Below are 22,500 nucleotides of genomic sequence, written 5' to 3'. Positions count from 1 at the left end.
AAGGTTTGCAACAAGGCTAGTTCCAGAGCAAAGGACAATGTCCTACGAAGAAAGGTTAAGGGAAATCGGCCGACGACACTGGAGGACAGAAGGGTTAGGGGAAACATGATAACGACATACAAAATACTGCGAGGAATTGACAAGGTGGACAGAGACAGGATGTTCCAGAGAGGGGAAACAGAAACAAGGGGTCACAATTGGAAGTTGAAGACTCAGGCGAGTCAAAGGGATGTTAGGAAGTATTTCTTTAGTTACAGAGTTGTCAGGAAGTGGAATAGTCTGGCAAGTGATGTAGTGGAGACAGGAACCATACATAGTCTAGAAAATATGGAGAACTTGCCCATCATTATATGTTTCTTCTCCACTATAGGACAAAACCTTGCCAATAAAATCCCAAGCTCAGATACCCCACCAAATGACTACCTCACCGGCAACTACCCGAACACACTGTTCCTAGCTCCGACTAACCCATACGAAGTCTCCCTTATTATCAACGCACTAAAAAACAAGGCAGGAGATTTAAATACCTTACCACCCCTTATATACAAAAAAGTGTCACAAGTGCTATCACCAATCATTGCAACACTCTTTAACAAATCCATTGAATCCTCCACCTTCCCTACAGTACTCAAAATAGCAAGGGTCACCCCGATCCACAAAGGAGGAGACCAAACAGAGTTGAATAACTATAGGCCAATATCCAACTTACACCCTCTCTCAAAAATCTTCGAAAAATTAATTCATAAACGAATCTACTCCTACCTTATCTCCCAAAACATACTCAACCCCTGCCAATTTGGATTCAGGCCTAATAAAAATACTAATGATGCTATTATACACATGCTAGAACATATATACACTGCAATAGAGAAAAAAGAAGTCCCACTGGGGATCTTCATTGACTTACGTAAAGCTTTTGATACAGTTGACCATGACTTGCTCCACGTAAAATTGTCACACTATGGTATAAGAGGGCACTCCCTCAACTACCTCAAGTCTTACCTCAGCAACAGAAGCCAATATGTGTACGCAAATGGGGCAAACTCTTCTGCACAACCAATTACAGTTGGTGTCCCACAGGGAAGTGTCCTTGGCCCTCTTCTCTTTCTCCTATACATAAATGACCTTCCAAATGCTTCGCAATTACTCAAACCCACACTATTTGCAGATGACACTACATACGTCTTCTCTCACCCGAGCCCAGTCACGCTAGCCAATACTGTAAATACCGAATTACAGAAAATATCTACCTGGATGAGGACTAACAAACTTACACTAAACATTGACAAAACCTACTTCATTCAGTTTGGTAACAGAGCTACAGATGTCCCTCTTAACATAATGATAAATGGATCACCTATCACAAAACTAACAGAGGGAAAATTCTTAGGAATCCACCTTGATAATAGACTCAAATTTCATACACATATACATCAAATTTCTAAGAAAATTTCCAAGACTGTAGGCATACTATCGAAGATACGGTACTATGTTCCACAGTCAGCCCTCCTGGCCCTATATCACTCTCTTATTTACCCCTATCTCACCTATGGAATTTGTGCATGGGGCTCAACAACAATTAACCATCTCAGACCACTAATTACCCAACAAAAGGCTGCAGTTAGAATGATAACAAATTCTCACTACAGGCAGCACACTCCACCAATATTCAATACACTAAACCTACTCACCATACAAAACATCCATACTTATTACTGCACCTATTACATACATAGAACACTTAACTCTGATATTAACCCTCCCCTCAAACATCTCCTTGCCAACCTCAACAGAACACATGACCATAACACAAGGCACAGATCACTCTTTGATGTTCCTCGTGTCCATCTCACACTATGCAAAAACTCAATGCACATAAAAGGCCCTAAAATCTGGAATTCATTACCTGTAAATATAAAAGAAACACAACCTGTTTATAAATTCAAGTCTCTTCTCAAAGATTACTTACTCACCCAAAACCAAATAAATACTGAATAACTGAACATTATAAATTGTATATCTTAAATGTTTCTCACAATTATATCACATAAATGTTAAACCTAAAACCCAATCTAACTTTATTATTTTTTAAATACACTACCTAACAGAATCACTACCTAACTGAATGCAACCATATGACCTGTCTTTGTAATACTCACTTGTGCTTTATAGTTATCTGTTTACATTAATGTTTTATCACTGATTTCATCATTGCTTAGTAGCAGCGCTGTATAGTCCTTGTGGCTTAGCGCTTCTTTTTGATTATAATAATAATAATAATCATTGCTTAGTTAATCTTAAGTTAATTTTAAGCCAGCCCGTAATGCTATGCATAGTATAAGTGGCTTTGGCATACTGCTCTTATCTGTATTTTTTTTGTACCTCTGTATGTGTGCACAAATTGGAAATAAATAAATAAATAAATAAATAAATAAATAAATAGGCTCAGAGACCCTTGGCTCATGGGGAAAGAGTGCATCTAAATTCCTTAAGGAGCTGGGAAAAAGACTCATCAGGGTAACTAGGGATCCCAGGGCAGCTAGTTTTCTGTTCCAGCGGCTCAGTGCGGCTGTTCAAAGGGGTAATGCTTGCTGTATTTTGGGCACACGCCCCAGCTCTGAGGAGCTGGATGAGATTTTCGCCTTATAATCGGTGATACACACGTAACAACATGTACCTTATATGCCACCTTTATATCAACAATGTATCTCTTAAATCTTCTGTACCATATTATGTAATAAAATATTCCTATTGGTAAAAAAATATATATACTAAAAGATGGGGTGGTAGGGGAAGTGGAATATTCAAACGGCTTCAGGAAGAAATCCAAATATTCTTCCTTGAAGCCTTTTTATCCACTTCTCCGAGGCTATGGGTCCCACAATTTACACCAGAGGTATATAAATATATATATGTATAATATATATATATATATATATATATATATATATATATATATATAATATATACACACACACACATGTATATATTATTTTTTATTTTGCTGAGTGCCTTTTTCAAGAAAATCAGAAAGGCTCACACGGCAAGCCATAAATGCAACAAATGAAGAACACTAAAGTTTATATCAAAGAGTGACAGTATAATCATAAGGATCATAAGGTTTGGAAAAGAGATGTGCTTTCAACCGAGTCTTGAATCTTGATAGACACTGACAACCACATCTAGGAGCTACATAAGATAGACACTTTATTTCAGCGAATTTCTCCCCAACAGCACGAGGCATAATTGGTGTAAAAGGGTTGACAGCAACTCGCAGAAACATTGCCAAGCCCAGTGTAAAAGACACAAACATATCACCAAAATACTTGGGTACATCAAACTTAATAGTGTTACATGTTAATAAAAAGGGTCAGAATTCAATGCTTGCCTTAATAGGGGACCAATGCAGCTCATGCAAGTGCCCATAGAAGTAGGGACTAGTAGTAACCCTAGTCGGGAGCAAAAATACCAGTCTAGATGCACGATTCAGACCAGACTGAAGTCTTTTTTTTAGCAAGTAGTTAAGTAAACCCACAAACGATTGCAACAATCAATACGAGAGGCAACACGGGCGAAGATAAGACGTCAAAATATTGACTGCATACTGATTACGAATATGAAACTAGCAAGATTTAACAATTTGGTTGACGTGTTCAACAAATGACAATGAAGAATCCAGGCAGACACTTAGATCTCTTACTGATCCCACTACCTGCAATGCAACAGTACCAAAATCATCTGTATGTTCCTGAGATTTCCCTTAACAATCAAAACCTATTTGCCATCTATGGCCGAATAGTTTGCAGAAGATGCAAACATATAACAGAAGTGCTGTTTGTAAAAATAATCTTATTGTAAGATTCGTGACAGTGTGTTAGGTCTGCTACATGCAAGAATCGCAGTTCAAGTCCCCGTCCACTGAAGCATACAGGTGAACAATATTTAGATAAAGGTAAAGAACTTTTTGTTACGCATATGAATTTAGAAAAAGCATACAACTCAATGTGGACAGGGAGGATCAGCTTAAGGTATGTAGGAGAAAGATTATTTTCCAGTAAAAGCTGGCCTTAGAGAAAGAGGTGTGATGTCACCATTGTTGCCTAACATATTTATGGACGAGGTCGTAAAGGTTATCAGATTGGAAAGAATATGGAGGAAGCAAATGTGTTCAGCTATTTGATGGTGAACTTATCGGCAGATGGGTCTCTGGAAGACGAGGTGAGCCACAGAAGTAATAAGAGAAAAAAGGCGAGTGGAGCACTGAGGGAATCTGTAGAGACAAAGAACCTAACCTATGGAGGCAAAAAGTAGAGTGTATCAGAATATAATGGTGCCAGACTATTACAATATGGGTTCGAAGAACAGATTCTAAACATTACAGCAAGGAGGCTGGAGGCAGTGGAGATGTTGTGTTTGAGAACGATATGTGGTGTGAATGTTATGAAGAGAATTCAGAGCTTGGAGATTAGAAGGTTTGGGGTTATCAAAAGAATTACTCAGAGGGCCGAGGAGGGGTTGTTGAAGTAGTTTGGACAGTTAGGGAGGAAGGAACAAAATAAGATGACTAGGAGATGGTATAAATTTGAGATGGATGGAAGGAGGGGTAGGGGTCGTCCTTGCCTACACCTATAGTTTCTGGGAAACCGGTTAGCCGGACCCGAGTCCTGGAGGTGGTAAGTACTATGCCTGCAATATGAAGTTTAGACTGCAATTCAGCGGGTTATCTGAACTGTGATGTTGGCAAGCTTCTGGCTAGACAGTGATTGAATGAATATTGGTTAAGAGTTTTCTCTTTTTCTTCAGTTAATTATCTCGGTGGGAAACGGCCAGGGTATTAACCGTGAAATTTTTTTCCGTCTGACATTACTGTTGTATGTGTTACCTCTTCCATTGTTCTAAGAGCAAGACAACATTGTCCGGTATCCTATACTTTGAGTACTATGTCCTTACTGAGGTAACTGATGATGATATTACCAAGATATTTTGTGGGTGTTGTCTGAGAAGTGAAGGTGCTTTTACTCTGTCAGAGACTGTATATGTTTTATTTACTAATGTCATGTATTTTCGCTACTAGAGTAGAAACTTTTGTTTCTAATGAAAAAAAAAATGCCTATAGTGGAAAACTCAGGTTAATTTTAGCCCAGATTATAAGTAGCCACATGCTCACTCTGTGGTTCATATTTACAAGTGTTTATGTCAGGATAAGTCTGTTGTAAACTAAGACTACTGAAATTTTGAGTAAGGGTCGACTCCTCGCCAGTGAGGTGCTGTTCATCCACGGAACTGACCTCACTTCTTCCTTGGATCGAATCTGTTTTCCTCACATTGCCACATGCGCTGTATGAGCCTTATGGGTTTAGCATTTCGTACTCCTTAACGTCTGAATAATGAAGCACTCAATGAAATAGAACTTTAAAGTGAAAGACTTGGTAGTTATGTCAGAGGATCTCGCATTCAAGTGTCACTGTCAAAGACGCAAGGAAAATAATAGACTTAATAACTAGAACATTCAAAATAAGAGATGCCAGGTTAATAATGATACTTTAAGTCAGTTCTCTCTAGGCTGGAATATTGCCGTGTACAAACACACCATTTCAAAGCAGGCCAAATTGCATAGCTGAAGAATGTATAAAGACCCTTCACTGACGGTATAAATTCAGTCAAGCACTTGAATAACTTGGAGTGCTTGAAATCCCTCAAACTGTATTCCTTGGAACGTAGGTGAGAAGAATACATCATAATCGACACCTGGAAAATTCTAAAGGGATTGATCCCAAACACGCATACTGAAACCATTATGAAAGCAAAATACCCCAGTGAAAAGGATTGCGATGAATACTCTAAGAAAGAACTTGATAAGTGTAAAGGGCCATAGATTCTTCAACACCTTCATACACAAGGGAAGTCGCCAACAAACCCTAGTTTCCTTCAAGAGAGAAAAGTTAATAAATTCAAGTTAATAAATTAGACACATGTGCAACTCTTGGTTATCTTTATTGAGGAAACGTTTCGCCACACAGTGGCTTCATCAGTCCATACATAGGAGAAACTTGAAGAACAGGAGGAGAATGAGGTAATCAGTCCCTCAACCTTGAGTCGATGTGTTCAGTCCATCAATCCTGATGGACTGAACACATCGACTCAAGGTTGAGGGACTGATTACCTCATTCTCCTCCTGTTCTTCAAGTTTCTCCTATGTATGGACTGATGAAGCCACTGTGTGGCGAAACGTTTCCTCAATAAAGATAACCAAGAGTTGCACATGTGTCTAATTTATCAACATGTCGGTTCTCTGAACCATTCATCTACAAAATTCAAGTTAGTTCTTGATCAGCTGGGCTTTGGTGCATATTTTAATCAACGTGTGACAAATACCAACAGCCTGGTCGATTAGGTCGGCACGTGAGGTCACAGACCCTGAGCTGCTTTGGGGATTAGCGTGGACGGTTACAAAGCATGGCTTGCTTCTGCAGTGTTTTAAAAACTGAGTTTGGAGAGTTGAAGGAGGAGGTCTTGCTTCTCCAGGAGGAGATTAGGAGGCTGAAGGTCCACCTCAATGGGCCTGGGAGAGTGTGTGAGGTGGTTGGAGATGTGGGGAATGAGGCTTCTAGCAGTGAGGTGCAGTCTGTCTCTCACTGTGAGGAGGCTGTAGGTGGGGAGGTAGCAACGGGTACCAGCAGTGAGGTGCAGCCCAGCACCTGCTACAAGTGGCGAGTTGTTCACAGTAATGGGAGGCGCATCAGAGTAAGGAAAGTTAAGAGTGAAGTTCTGAAGGTAGGAAATCGCTTCTCTGTTCTCCAGGATGAATGTACTTCAGTGGCCAGTGAAGGTAAGGGTACTACTGCCCCTGCTAATGAAGGTAAGCGCATTCTTGTGGTTGGTGACTCTCAGGTAAGATATGTTGACCGTGCTTTTTGTAATAGGAATAAGAAGATGAGAGATAGAGTGTGCTTCCCTGGAGCTGGTGTTGGGGACATTGTCAACAGACTGGATAATATCATGTCAGGTAATGGGAACAAGCCCATTATCTGTCTCAGTGCTGGTGGAAATGATATTGGGAAGGGTAGGAGAGAAGAGCTGCTAGATAAGTACAGGTCAGCTATAGATTTCATTAAGTCTAAGGGAGGGATCCCAATCATATGTAGCATCTTGCCTAGAAGGGGAGTAGGAAATGAATGGTTGTCTAGGGCAATTGGTGTAAATTGCTGGCTAGACAGATACTGCAAGGAACTTGCAATCCCATTCATTGACAACTGGAACAACTTTTATGGCAAACATGATATGTATGCAAGGGATGGGGTTCATCTCTCTGGGGCAGGGGTGGTAGCACTTGCAGACTCGATTGAGAAGGCCATTGGTGAAATGCCTATGATTTTAAACTGATGGAAGATAGAGGTATGGGTGTGTGTGGGAAACAAGCAGGTTGCAACACTAGGGTTGGAAACAGTAAATGTATAAAAGGCATTCAGCATGAAGTTATAAATAAAGACAATAGAACAGGTCAGAAAACAAAGGGGGACAGCAGAGGGCAGCAAGGGACTAGCTCCCTTAAGGTTTACTATACTAATAGCAGGAGTGTTAGAAATAAGATAGATGAGCTAAGATTAATTGCAAGTGCAGGAAACATAGATATTATTGCTATAACAGAGACCTGGCTCAATCTGAAAGATAGAGAGATGCCATCTGAATGTCACATACAAGGCTATAAATTATTCCACACTGACAGGGTCAACAGGAAAGGTGGTGGAGTAGCGATGTATGTCAGAGACAATTTAAATTGTTGTGTTAGACAAGATATTAAATTAGAAGCGTCAGCCACTGAATCTGTTTGGTTACAGCTTCTCGAGGGCCGAGAAAAACTAATTTTGGGTGTGATTTACAGGGCCCCAAATCTTGATAGGGAGTGCAGTAAACTTCTATGGGACGAAATTCGTAAGGCATCTACATACGAAAATGTTGTGCTAATGGGAGACTTCAACTATAGACAGATTGACTGGAGCAATTTGACAGGAAATTTAGAGTCGGGTGACTTTCTTGATACGATCCAGGATTGTTTTTTAAAACAGTTTGTGACAGAGCCAACTAGGGGAAATAACCTCCTTGACTTGGTTCTTGCCAGTAGGGAAACACTAATTAATAATCTTGAGGTTAATGATGAGCTTGGGGAGAGTGATCACAAATCACTCAGTTTTAACATATCATGGAATTCCCCTAATAATGGCAATCAAGTCTCCGTCCCTGACTTTCGCTTGGCTGATTTCATAGGACTGAAAAATTACTTAGGTGGGCTGAACTGGAATGACCTGACTAGGGGTCAGGTAGGTGGTGATGGTTGCCGATATGATGCTTTCCAGGGCATAGTTCTAGCTGCTCAGTCAAATTATGTTCCAAATAGGGAAATCAGATCAAACAAAAATGATCCTAAATGGATGAACAATAGATTAAAATATCTGATTGGTCAAAAGAGAGGCATATATAGGCAAATCAAAAGAGGAGAGGGGCAATTAAGAAATCGATATATTCAGTTAAAGAGAGAAATAAAAAAGGGAATTAGAAAAGCAAAAAGAGATTATGAGGTTAAAGTTGCAAGAGAATCGAAGACTAACCCAAAAGGATTCTTTCAGGTATACAGAAGTAAGATCAGGGACAAGATAGGCCCACTCAAAAGTTCCTCGGGTCAGCTCACTGACAGTGATAAGGAAATGTGTAGAATTTTTAACACATACTTCCTCTCAGTTTTTACACAGGAGGATACCAGTGATATTCCAGTAATGATAAATTATGTAGAACAGGACGATAATAAACTGTGCACTATTAGGGTCACAAGTGACATGGTCCTTAGGCAAATAGATAAATTAAAACCTAACAAATCCCCAGGCCCTGATGAACTGTATGCAAGGGTTCTAAAGGAATGTAAAGAGGAGCTTAGCACACCTTTGGCTAATCTTTTCAACATATCACTACAAACTGGCATGGTGCCAGATAAGTGGAAAATGGCAAATGTGATACCTATTTTCAAAACAGGTGACAGGTCCTTAGCTTCGAACTATAGACCAATAAGCCTAACCTCCATAGTGGGAAAATTTATGGAATCAATAATTGCCGAGGCAGTTCGTAGCCACCTTGAAAAGCATAAATTAATCAACGAATCTCAGCATGGTTTTACAAAGGGACGTTCCTGCCTTACGAATTTATTAACTTTTTTCACTAAGGTATTTGAGGAGGTAGATCATGGTAACGAATATGATATTGTGTATATGGACTTCAGTAAGGCTTTTGACAGGGTCCCACATCAGAGACTATTGAGGAAAATTAAAGCACATGGAATAGGAGGAGAAATTTTTTCCTGGATAGAGGCATGGTTGACAAATAGGCAGCAGAGAGTTTGCATAAATGGGGAGAAATCAGAGTGGGGAAGCGTCACGAGCGGTGTTCCACAGGGGTCAGTGTTGGGCCCCCTGCTGTTCACAATCTACATAAACGACATAGATGAGGGCATAAAGAGCGACATCGGCAAGTTTGCCGATGACACCAAAATAGGCCGTCGAATTCATTCTGACGAGGACATTCGAGCACTCCAGGAAGATTTGAATAGACTGATGCAGTGGTCGGAGAAGTGGCAGATGCAGTTTAATATAGACAAATGCAAAGTTCTAAATGTTGGACAGGACAATAACCATGCCACATATAAACTAAATAATGTAGATCTTAATATTACGGATTGCGAAAAAGATTTAGGAGTTCTGGTTAGCAGTAATCTGAAACCAAGACAACAGTGCATAAGTGTTCGCAATAAAGCTAATAGAATCCTTGGCTTCATATCAAGAAGCATAAATAATAGGAGTCCTCAGGTTGTTCTTCAACTCTATACATCCTTGGTTAGGCCTCATTTAGATTATGCTGCACAGTTTTGGTCACCGTATTACAGAATGGATATAAATTCTCTGGAAAATGTACAAAGGAGGATGACAAAGATGATCCCATGTATCAGAAACCTTCCCTATGAGGATAGACTAAGGGCCCTGAAACTGCACTCTCTAGAAAGACGTAGAATTAGGGGGGATATGATTGAGGTTTATAAGTGGAAGACAGGAATAAATAAAGGGGATGTAAATAGTGTGCTGAAAATATCTAGCCTAGACAGGACTCGCAGCAATGGTTTTAAGTTGGAAAAATTCAGATTCAGGAGGGATATAGGAAAGTACTGGTTTGGTAATAGAGTTGTGGATGAGTGGAACAAACTCCCAAGTACCGTTATAGAGGCCAGAACGTTGTGTAGCTTTAAAAATAGGTTGGATAAATACATGAGTAGATGTGGGTGGGTGTGAGTTAGACCTGATAGCTTGTGCTAACAGGTCGGTTGCCGTGTTCCTCCCTTAAGTCAGTGTGACCTGACCTGACTAGGTTGGGTGCATTGGCTTAAGCCGGTAGGGACTTGGACCTGCCTCGCATGGGCCAGTAGGCCTTCTGCAGTGTTCCTTCGTTCTTATGTTCTTATGTTCTTACCTGATGGTTCACGGATCACTAACCCTACTGTCTGCTTTCAAAGCTGGCAGCTTAGATTTACTCTCAGACACCAGTTAAAGTTAATAACTAAATAAACCGCTGTTAATGAAGGTATCTATGACATTTTCTTATGCTTATAAGAACATAAGAACATAAGAAAGGAGGAACACTGCAGCAGGCCTGTTGGCCCATACTAGGCAGGTCCTTTACAATCCATCCCACTAACAAACATTTGACCAACCCAATTTTCAAAGCTTCCCAAGAAATAAGCTCTGATGTGCAAGTCCCACTCAAATCCAACCCCTCCCACTCATGTACTTATCCAACCTAAATTTGAAACAACCCAAAGTCCTAGCCTCAATAACCCAACTAGGTAGACTGTTCCACTCATCAACTACCCTATTTCCAAACCAATACTTTCCTATGTCCTTTCTAAATCTAAACTTATCTAATTTAAATCCATTACTGCAGGTTCTCTCATGGAAAGATATCCTCAAGACCTTGTTAATATCCCCTTTATTAATACCTATCTTCCACTTATACACTTCGATCAGGTCTCCCCTCATTCTTCGTCTAACAAGTGAATGTAACTTAAGAGTCTTCAATCTTTCTTCATAAGGAAGATTTCTAATGCTATGTATTAATTTAGTCATCCTACGCTGAATGTTTTCTAACGAATTTATATCCATTCTGTAATATGGAGACCAGAATTGAGCTGCATAATCTAGGTGAGGCCTTACCAATGATGTATAAAGCTGCAGTATGACCTCTGGACTTCTGTTGCTTACACTTCTTGATATTTTGGGGAACCGACATGTTGATAAATTAGACACATGTGCAACTCTTGGGTATCTTTATTGAGGAAACGTTTCGCCACACAGTGGCTTCATCAGTCCATACGAAGGAGAAACTTGAAGAACAGGAGGAGAATGAGGTAATCAGTCCCTCAACCTTGAGTCGATGTGTTCAGTCCATCAATCTTGAATAGAATACGGCATATCAGCGGAGAAGCAGCTTATAAACCGTATGGCAGGAGAGGTGCAGCAGTCATAGGTCGTGTCACATTTGTTCAATGTGGAAGTAGGTCGTGCCCAAGAATTGGGTTTATAAGCTGCTTCTCCGCTGATATGCCGTATTCTATTCAAGATTGATGGACTGAACACATCGACTCAAGGTTGAGGGACTGATTACCTCATTCTCCTCCTGTTCTTCAAGTTTCTCCTTCGTATGGACTGATGAAGCCACTGTGTGGCGAAACGTTTCCTCAATAAAGATACCCAAGAGTTGCACATGTGTCTAATTTATCAATCACTTCTTGATAGTAATAAAGTTGGTAGAATTACCGACAATATGTAAAGTAAAAGGACACAAGTGCAACTAATGTGACATTTATTGTGGCAACGTTTCGCTCTCCAGGAGCTTTATCAAGCCATTACAAACAATACACCACCTATGACTGCTACACCTCTCCTGCCAACGGTTTATAAGCTCCTCAGCACGTATGCCGCATTCTATTCAAGATTGATGGACTGACCACATCGACTCAAGGTTGAGGGACTGGTTACCTCTTTCTCCTCCTGTTCTTCAAGATTCTCCTTTGTATGGACTGATGAAGCCACTGTCCATGTATTGTTTGTAATGGCTTGATAAAGCTCCTGGAGAGCGAAACGTTGCCACAATAAATGTCACATTAGTTGCACTTGTGTCCTTTTACTTTACACTTCTTGATATAAATCCCAGTAATCTATTTGCCTTATTACGTACACTTAGGCATTGCTGTCTTGGTTTAAGGTTGCTGCTTACCATAACCCCCAAGTCCTTTTCGCAATCTGTATGGCTAACTTCTACATTATTTAACTTATAAGTGCTAGGGTTATGGACACTCCCGAGCTTCAGAACCTTGCATTTATCTACATTGAACTGCATCTACCACTTTTCTGACCAAGAGTAGAGTTTGTCTAAATCCTCCTGAAGTTCCCTAACATCTACGTTTGAATCAATTATCCTACCTATCTTCGTGTCATCGGCGAATTTGCTCATATCACTAGTAATTCCTTCATCAAGATCATTGATATATATTATAAACAACAACGGGCCCAAGACTGATCCCTGTGGAACGCCACTTGTTACTGATCCCCACTCGGATTTAACCCCATTTATGGACACTCTCTGCTTCCTGTCTGTGAGCCATGATTCGATCCACGAGAGCACCCTCCCCCCAATGCCATGAGCTGCTTTCTTCAACAGTCTTTGGTGCAGAACTCTATCAAATGCCTTACTAAAATCTAAGTAAATAATATCAAATTCTTTATCGTGGTCAACAGCCTCAAAAGCTTTACTGAAGAAAGTTAATAAATTAGTTAGACAAGACCGGCCTCTTGTGAATCCATGCTGAGTATCATTAATCAAGCTATGCTTATCGAGATGGCTTCTTATAATCTGAGCTATAATTGACTCTAGTAATTTGCCTACAATTGAGGTCAGACTTATTGGGCGGTAATTTGACGGTAACGACTTGTCCCCTGTTTTAAAAATAGGAATTACATTAGCCATCTTCCACATATCAGACACTACACCTGTTTGAAGAGATAAATTAAAAATATTAGTTAATGGTTCACAGACTTCCATTTTGCATTCCTTAAGAACCCTTGAAAAAACCTCATCAGGACCCGGTGACTTATTTTGCTTCAGTCGGTCTATCTGCTTCACAACTATTTCACTAGTGACTGTGATGTTACATAATTTTTCTTCTTCTGGCCCACTATAAAAATTAATTACCGGAATATTATTAGTGTCTTCCTGTATAAAAACCGAGAGAAAATAATTATTTAAAATCGAGCACATTTCATTCTCTTTGTCAGTAAGATGCCCATAGTTATTTTTAAGGGGACCTATCTTATCTCTGACTTTTGTTCTATATACCTGGAAAAAACTTTTTGGGTTAGTTTTAGAATCCCTAGCAACTTTAATTTCATAGTCCCTTTTAGCTTTTCTTATCCCCTTTTTAATGTCCCTCTTAATGTCAATATACTGATTCATAAGATGACCCTCGCCTCTTTTGATACGCCTATAAATTCCTTTCTTATGCCCTAGTAGATATTTCAGCCTATTATTCATCCATTTTGGGTCATTTCTATTTGATCTAATTTCTTTGTAAGGGATAAACGTTCTCTGAGCAGCATGTATTGTGTTCAGAAAACTGTCATATTGATAGCTCTCTTCGTTACCCCAGTCAACAGATGATAAGTGTTCTCTAAGCCCATCGTAATCTGCTAAGCGAAAATCTGGGACTGTTACTGAGTTATCCCTACTATCATACTTCCATTCAATGCTAAATGTAATTGATTTGTGGTCGCTAGCACCCAGTTCCTCTGAAACTTCTAAATTATTATCAAGGGATTCGTTGTTTGCCAGAACTAAGGTCAAGCAGGTTATTACCCCTTGTAGGTTCTGTCACAAACTGCTTCAAAAAACAATCCTGAACTACTTCTAAGAAGTCGTATGATTCTAAATTCCCAGTCAAGAAATTCCAATCAATATGACTAAAGTTAAAGTCTCCTAGAATTACTACATTATCGTGCCTTGTGGCCCTAACAATTTCCTCCCATAGTAGTCTCCCCTGGTCCCTATCTAAATTTGGGGGACGGTATATCACACCTAAAATTAATTTTTCATGCCCCTCTGAAAATTCTATCCAAACAGAGTCTGTATGTGTTACTTCAGACTTAATACCCGTTTTTATGCAACAGTTCAAGCGATCTCGGACATACAATGCCACCCCACCCCCCTTTCCGACACTTCTATCTACTTGAAACAATTTAAAACCCTGGATGTGACATTCTGCAGGCATGTCCCGACTTTTTTAATTAAACCGCGTCTCAGTAATGGCAAATACATCTATGTTACCTGCACTAGCAACTAGTCTCAACTCGTCCATCTTATTCCTAGCACTGCGACTATTTGTGTAATAAATATTTAAAGACCCTCCTCTCTCTTTACCCTTCCTGCTCCTTTCTTTTTTTCCACTAAACCTATTACTGTCCTTGTCAATTAGAGCCACTGGCTTTCCAATATCCACCTCATTTTGCCTATTACTAGTTCTCCTAGTACTCATATTACTACCCTGCGACTTCACAGTTTTCCCGCAAAAACCCATACCACTAACTATTCCTAGTTTAAAGACCTAACAGCTCCCTCCACTGCGTTGGCCAGTGCTCCCACCCCACACCTAGATAAGTGAACCCCGTCCCTGGCATACATGTCATTTCTGCCATAGAAGAGGTCCCAGTTGTCAATGAATGTTACTGCATTTTCCTTACAGTATTTGTCCAGCCAGCAATTGACACCAATTGCTCTGGACAACCATTCATTTCCAACTCCTCTCCTTGGCAAAATGCCACATATGACAGGTTTCCCACTCTTCCTCCTAATTATCTCTATTTCTGACCTATACCTGCTAATCAGGTCCTCACTCCTACGTCTGCCAACATCGTTGCCTCCAGCACTGAGACAGATAATAGGATTGCTCCCATTACCTCTCATGATGTCATCCAGACGGCTAACAATATCCTTCATCCCAGCCCCAGGAAAACACACTCTCTGCCTCCTACTCCTATCCTTCAAGCAGAATGCCCTATCCATGTACCTAATCTGGCTATCCCCAACAACAATGTTTTTACCTTCCTTGGCGTCGTCCGTCGTGATGCTCCGAGTAGTCGACTCACATTTGCCAGGTAGCATTACACCACTTGTAGAATTCGTCAAGACGTTCTCGATGGTCTTCGTTGGGGTTTCTAGGGATGTCTCACTCACGTCTGCCAATGCTTCTTTGGTGCTCGTTGTGGCATTCCCAGTAGAACACTCACATTCGTCAGGTAGCACCGAGAATGGGTTGGAAGTTTCCACGGTAGTCTTCTGGTTTCTTGTTGTTTCTGCCTCTCCAACCGTTTTCTTGATCTTCAGCTTGGTTCCATGTTGCCCGGCCACTGACCAAGCTCCCCTCTTAACCTGGGGACTCACAACAGGAGGATTACTACGAATCCTCTTGTTCTCCTCCGTTAATCGCCGTATCTCCATCTTAGCAACTCTGAGCTCTTCTCTCAGCTGCTGGTAAAGTTGCTCAAGAGAGGGCATCCTGGTTCAGATTCACAGAGAGCACACAAACAGGTCTTCACAGAGCTAAGTACACGTCACCACTGAGCTAAGTACACGTCACCACTGAGCTAAGTACACGTCACCACTGAGCTAAGTACACGTCACCACTCAAGCTAAGTACACGTCACCACTGAGCTAAGTACACGTCACCACTGAGCTAAGTACAGTCCAACGGTTGCTTGTAGCTTGGTTGATAGCGTCCTCAGCCCTCACAGTGAGGGACCAGGGATCGATCCCGGCACGGGGGAAACGGTGGGCATCTTTCCTTACACCTGCTGCCCCTGTTCATCTACCCACCTACCTGGAGGTTGTTCCGGGGGTCAACGCCTCCGCGGTCTAGCAGTAAGTAGGTATTTGGATGTTAGACGACTGTTGTGGGTCACATCTTGAGGAACAAGTTTTTCTATACAGTATGCCAATAATGTTTGCTAGGTCTGTAATAGTTGTATCATGTACTTGTAGAAATAAAAAAATAATTCAGTTTCTTAGCGAACAGACGTAAATATGTCTTGAGTGAGGCAGCAAGAAGAGCGAGGTACCAGTTGGTCTATTTATACTATTATTTGATAGACACTACATATGGCTGTGTCCTTCTATACAATGCCAAGTCATCTTTGTTTCAAGTCACCTAATACTGGGAGACTTCGTGGGTTGCATGTATATATATATGTTGAAGATAATGGTGTAGCTTAGTGTATAAGTTAGAGGCTGAAGTAGTGTGTGGTGAGTGAACAAGAGAGGTAACTCACCCCGAGCGCTTCTTGTCGTCCTTGAAGGCGGGGTCCTCCGGGGAGTAGAGGCCGTGATGAGTGAAGGAGGTGGGAGAAAGGGCCAGCGACTTAGTAAGACCGTTCTGACGGCTGAGGCCGTTGGCGAGGTGAGGTTGAAGAGCGTCATGAGGGAGGCGGGTGATGACGGGGTCGTTGGCAGCCACAGTGGTTGTCGTGGCCACAGTTGTGGTGGTAGAGGGGGGAGAGGAAGAGTCGTGACGGAAGGCGCTAGGTAGCCCCAGGGGTGAAACAGCACTGCCCCGCGGGGTCACTGTCGGGTGCGGCGGTGACGACGCTGGCGACCCCGGATACGACACACAGGTTCTGGGTGATGTTTGTGGCTGCCCACATCCCACACCCACACCCCTCACTCCCCCAACCATGGGCGGGGTCAGCGCCGGCACTCGCCGTTGGTTCATCTCCTCGCGGGCGTGACCTGGACTGGAGGGCGCGGTGCGGGGCGCGGGGGGCGGAGTGGTGGCCGCCACGCCCGCATGGTTGCTGTGGTGATGGTTGTGATGGTAGTGGTGGTGAGTGGTATTGGTGGGCGGTGCACTTCTACTATAAGTTTCTGATGCCCGGCGCAGCACCACCTCTCTCTTGGTGACTGCTTCTGTGACACCCTCCTCACCACCCTCATCTGCAACACCAAGAATAATGTCTACTCAACTCTCATCTCACATACATCAAAGTGAGAAATAAAGCACATAAATTAATCAAAACATCTAAGGCAGAACTCTATACACATTTGTTTGCTAACAGTTAAAAAGTGTCAGGTTGAAATATTATTGGTACCTTTAATATAAGTTAAACACCCGAGACGGAATGAATGGGTGCAACACCTGCCCAGCACACGCCAGCAAACCAACGAATAGGTACACGATCTGCAACACATAGGCCAGTAGGCCAAAGGATGCAAGACTTGCCTAGCATGAGCCAGTAGACTGAATGAACATGAAAGTACCTGACTAGCATGAACCAGCAAGCCAAATGAATGGGTTGACCTGACTAGCATGGGTCAACAGATGGAATGAACGTGTTGTCAGGAAGGCTCATATATGGTGCATGAAGTGTCCCTTTTATTTTGATCTTCAGATTAGCGGTGGTGGTCAAGTATTACGACAATCTGCATCAAACAGCATTTTGACTGGATAGATTTATCCAATAAAAATATAAAAAAAACATCCATATATAATTAATGTAATCCAGTTAACTAGCACCCATTAGTAACCTAACTCAACCAATCCAGATTCAACTTAGCTAACCAGTATCCATTAGTTTTGCAAGTAAATATACTAATAGGCAAAAAAAAATGTGCCATATTCCTACCTTTCACTTGTGTCGCTTTTACTTCTTCCATTTTCACAAGTGATAGAATTCTTCTCTTAGCTGAGATAGAAGTGCGTCTGTCTCATAGTGGAATAAGGATCGAGCCTCCACCACTCCGTGTGCTGCTGAGTAACCCACACGGGCCATCATTATTATATACCAGGGCTATTTTTATCTGTTCCTTTTTCACTTGTGCTATTTTTATCCGCTGCATTTTTTACTCGAGTTCTACTCGCAGTGCAGCACAGGAAAGTTTGGTACGAGTGTGGAGTCAATGAAGCACAGATGAAATTTTTTAAAAATAGGTTAGAAACGTGGATGAAAATAGTCTGGTGTAAATAGGACCCCTCCTGAAATGGGAATGTAGACCTACATCAGCGATTCAGTTGTTGCTGTTACTGCACGAGCAAGCAAGACCTAGGTTCAACCTCTCTTTCCAGTAATACGTCACTTATGTGACTCGCATACAACATTTAACATAGATAAAAGAGAAGCCAAGATACAACTTTTTTCCAGACACAAGTAACACTGCTACTACTTTTCTTTACGTAAATTATTAAAATTAATTTGTCTACATAACTTGATTCCTTAGTTTTATTTTAGAGTAAATACTGCCAATGTATACGGGGAAATGCGCTAAATAACAAAAAAGGCACAATACCGTGACTGGAACGATACACAAATAACCCGCACATAAAAGAGAAGCTTACGACGACGTTTCGATCGGACCGAAACGTCGTCGTAAGCTTCTCTCTTTTTATAAGAACATAAGAACGAAGGAACACTGCAGAAGGCCTACTGGCCCATGCGAGGCAGGTCCAAGTCCCTACCGGCTTAAGCCAATGCACCCAACCTAGTCATGTCAGGTCACATTGACTCAAGGGAGGAACACGGCAACCGACCCGTTAGCACAAGCTATCAGGTCTAACTCACACCCACCCACATCTACTCATGTATTTATCCAACCTATTTTTAAAGCTACACAACGTTCTGGCCTCTATAACGGTACTTGGGAGTTTGTTCCACTCATCCACAACTCTATTACCAAACCAGTACTTTCCTATATCCCTCCTGAATCTGAATTTTTCCAACTTAAAACCATTGCTGCGAGTCCTGTCTAGGCTAGATATTATCAGCACACTATTTACATCCCCTTTATTTATTCCTGTCTTCCACTTATAAACCTCAATCATATCCCCCCTAATTCTACGTCTTTCTAGAGAGTGCAGTTTCAGGGCCCTTAGTCTATCCTCATAGGGAAGGTTTCTGATACATGGGATCATCTTTGTCATCCTCCTTTGTACATTTTCCAGAGAATTTATATCCATTCTGTAATACGGTGACCAAAACTGTGCAGCATAATCTAAATGAGGCCTAACCAAGGATGTATAGAGTTGAAGAACAACCTGAGGACTCCTATTATTTATGCTTCTTGATATGAAGCCAAGGATTCTATTAGCTTTATTGCGAACACTTATGCACTGTTGTCTTGGTTTCAGATTACTGCTAACCAGAACTCCTAAATCTTTTTCGCAATCCGTAATATTAAGATCTACATTATTTAGTTTATATGTGGCATGGTTATTGTCCTGTCCAACATTTAGAACTTTGCATTTGTCTATATTAAACTGCATCTGCCACTTCTCCGACCACTGCATCAGTCTATTCAAATCTTCCTGGAGTGTTCGAATGTCCTCGTCAGAATGAATTCGACGGCCTATTTTGGTGTCATCGGCAAACTTGCCGATGTCGCTCTTTATGCCCTCATCTATGTCGTTTATGTAGATTGTGAACAGCAGGGGGCCCAACACTGACCCCTGTGGAACACCGCTCGTGACGCTTCCCCACTCTGATTTCTCCCCATTTATGCAAACTCTCTGCTGCCTATTTGTCAACCATGCCTCTATCCAGGAAAAAATTTCTCCTCCTATTCCATGTGCTTTAATTTTCCTCAATAGTCTCTGATGTGGGACCCTGTCAAAAGCCTTACTGAAGTCCATATACACAATATCATATTCGTTACCATGATCTACCTCCTCAAATACCTTAGTGAAAAAAGTTAATAAATTCGTAAGGCAGGAACGTCCCTTTGTAAAACCATGCTGAGATTCGTTGATTAATTTATGCTTTTCAAGGTGGCTACGAACTGCCTCGGCAATTATTGATTCCATAAATTTTCCCACTATGGAGGTTAGGCTTATTGGTCTATAGTTCGAAGCTAAGGACCTGTCACCTGTTTTGAAAATAGGTATCACATTTGCCATTTTCCACTTATCTGGCACCATGCCAGTTTGTAGTGATATGTTGAAAAGATTAGCCAAAGGTGTGCTAAGCTCCTCTTTACATTCCTTTAGAACCCTTGCATACAGTTCATCAGGGCCTGGGGATTTGTTAGGTTTTAATTTATCTATTTGCCTAAGGACCATGTCACTTGTGACCCTAATAGTGCACAGTTTATTATCGTCCTGTTCTACATAATTTATCATTACTGGAATATCACTGGTATCCTCCTGTGTAAAAACTGAGAGGAAGTATGTGTTAAAAATTCTACACATTTCCTTATCACTGTCAGTGAGCTGACCCGAGGAACTTTTGAGTGGGCCTATCTTGTCCCTGATCTTACTTCTGTATACCTGAAAGAATCCTTTTGGGTTAGTCTTCGATTCTCTTGCAACTTTAACCTCATAATCTCTTTTTGCTTTTCTAATTCCCTTTTTTATTTCTCTCTTTAACTGAATATATCGATTTCTTAATTGCCCCTCTCCTCTTTTGATTTGCCTATATATGCCTCTCTTTTGACCAATCAGATATTTTAATCTATTGTTCATCCATTTAGGATCATTTTTGTTTGATCTGATTTCCCTATTTGGAACATAATTTGACTGAGCAGCTAGAACTATGCCCTGGAAAGCATCATATCGGCAACCATCACCACCTACCTGACCCCTAGTCAGGTCATTCCAGTTCAGCCCACCTAAGTAATTTTTCAGTCCTATGAAATCAGCCAAGCGAAAGTCAGGGACGGAGACTTGATTGCCATTATTAGGGGAATTCCATGATATGTTAAAACTGAGTGATTTGTGATCACTCTCCCCAAGCTCATCATTAACCTCAAGATTATTAATTAGTGTTTCCCTACTGGCAAGAACCAAGTCAAGGAGGTTATTTCCCCTAGTTGGCTCTGTCACAAACTGTTTTAAAAAACAATCCTGGATCGTATCAAGAAAGTCACCCGACTCTAAATTTCCTGTCAAATTGCTCCAGTCAATCTGTCTATAGTTGAAATCTCCCATTAGCACAACATTTTCGTATGTAGATGCCTTACGAATTTCGTCCCATAGAAGTTTACTGCACTCCCTATCAAGATTTGGGGCCCTGTAAATCACACCCAAAATTAGTTTTTCTCGGCCCTCGAGAAGCTGTAACCAAACAGATTCAGTGGCTGACGCTTCTAATTTAATATCTTGTCTAACACAACAATTTAAATTGTCTCTGACATACATCGCTACTCCACCACCTTTCCTGTTGACCCTGTCAGTGTGGAATAATTTATAGCCTTGTATGTGACATTCAGATGGCATCTCTCTATCTTTCAGATTGAGCCAGGTCTCTGTTATAGCAATAATATCTATGTTTCCTGCACTTGCAATTAATCTTAGCTCATCTATCTTATTTCTAACACTCCTGCTATTAGTATAGTAAACCTTAAGGGAGCTAGTCCCTTGCTGCCCTCTGCTGTCCCCCTTTGTTTTCTGACCTGTTCTATTGTCTTTATTTATAACTTCATGCTGAATGCCTTTTATACATTTACTGTTTCCAACCCTAGTGTTGCAACCTGCTTGTTTCCCACACACACCCATACCTCTATCTTCCATCAGTTTAAAATCATAGGCATTTCACCAATGGCCTTCTCAATCGAGTCTGCAAGTGCTACCACCCCTGCCCCAGAGAGATGAACCCCATCCCTTGCATACATATCATGTTTGCCATAAAAGTTGTTCCAGTTGTCAATGAATGGGATTGCAAGTTCCTTGCAGTATCTGTCTAGCCAGCAATTTACACCAATTGCCCTAGACAACCATTCATTTCCTACTCCCCTTCTAGGCAAGATGCTACATATGATTGGGATCCCTCCCTTAGACTTAATGAAATCTATAGCTGACCTGTACTTATCTAGCAGCTCTTCTCTCCTACCCTTCCCAATATCATTTCCACCAGCACTGAGACAGATAATGGGCTTGTTCCCATTACCTGACATGATATTATCCAGTCTGTTGACAATGTCCCCAACACCAGCTCCAGGGAAGCACACTCTATCTCTCATCTTCTTATTCCTATTACAAAAAGCACGGTCAACATATCTTACCTGAGAGTCACCAACCACAAGAATGCGCTTACCTTCATTAGCAGGGGCAGTAGTACCCTTACCTTCACTGGCCACTGAAGTACATTCATCCTGGAGAACAGAGAAGCGATTTCCTACCTTCAGATCTTCACTCTTAACTTTCCTTACTCTGATGCGCCTCCCATTACTGTGAACAACTCGCCACTTGTAGCAGGTGCTGGGCTGCACCTCACTGCTGGTACCCGTTGCTACCTCCCCACCTACAGCCTCCTCACAGTGAGAGACAGACTGCACCTCACTGCTAGAAGCCTCATTCCCCACATCTCCAACCACCTCACACTCTCTCCCAGGCCCATTGAGGTGGACCTTCAGCCTCCTAATCTCCTCCTGGAGAAG

At 41.4% G+C, this 22,500-nt stretch overlaps 1 protein-coding gene across 4 annotated transcripts in view; it reads right to left on the bottom strand.

Annotated features, from left to right (window-relative positions):
* Positions 1–22,500, bottom strand: part of LOC128705668 (TSC22 domain family protein 1) — a 245,834-nt gene that overhangs the window by 24,716 nt on the left and 198,618 nt on the right. For all 4 annotated transcript variants that reach the window (XM_070086797.1, XM_070086798.1, XM_070086796.1 and 1 more), the window contains one exon: positions 16,410–17,070. In XM_070086797.1, coding sequence (XP_069942898.1) covers positions 16,410–17,070 — 661 coding nt within the window. The remainder of the gene's footprint in view (positions 1–16,409; positions 17,071–22,500) is intronic.

This window comes from Cherax quadricarinatus, chromosome 19, assembly GCF_038502225.1.
Source record: "Cherax quadricarinatus isolate ZL_2023a chromosome 19, ASM3850222v1, whole genome shotgun sequence".
NCBI classification, from domain to species: domain Eukaryota; kingdom Metazoa; phylum Arthropoda; class Malacostraca; order Decapoda; family Parastacidae; genus Cherax; species Cherax quadricarinatus.
Note: the sequence above shows the minus strand (reverse complement) of the source record. Positions and strands in the feature narration are given on the sequence as shown.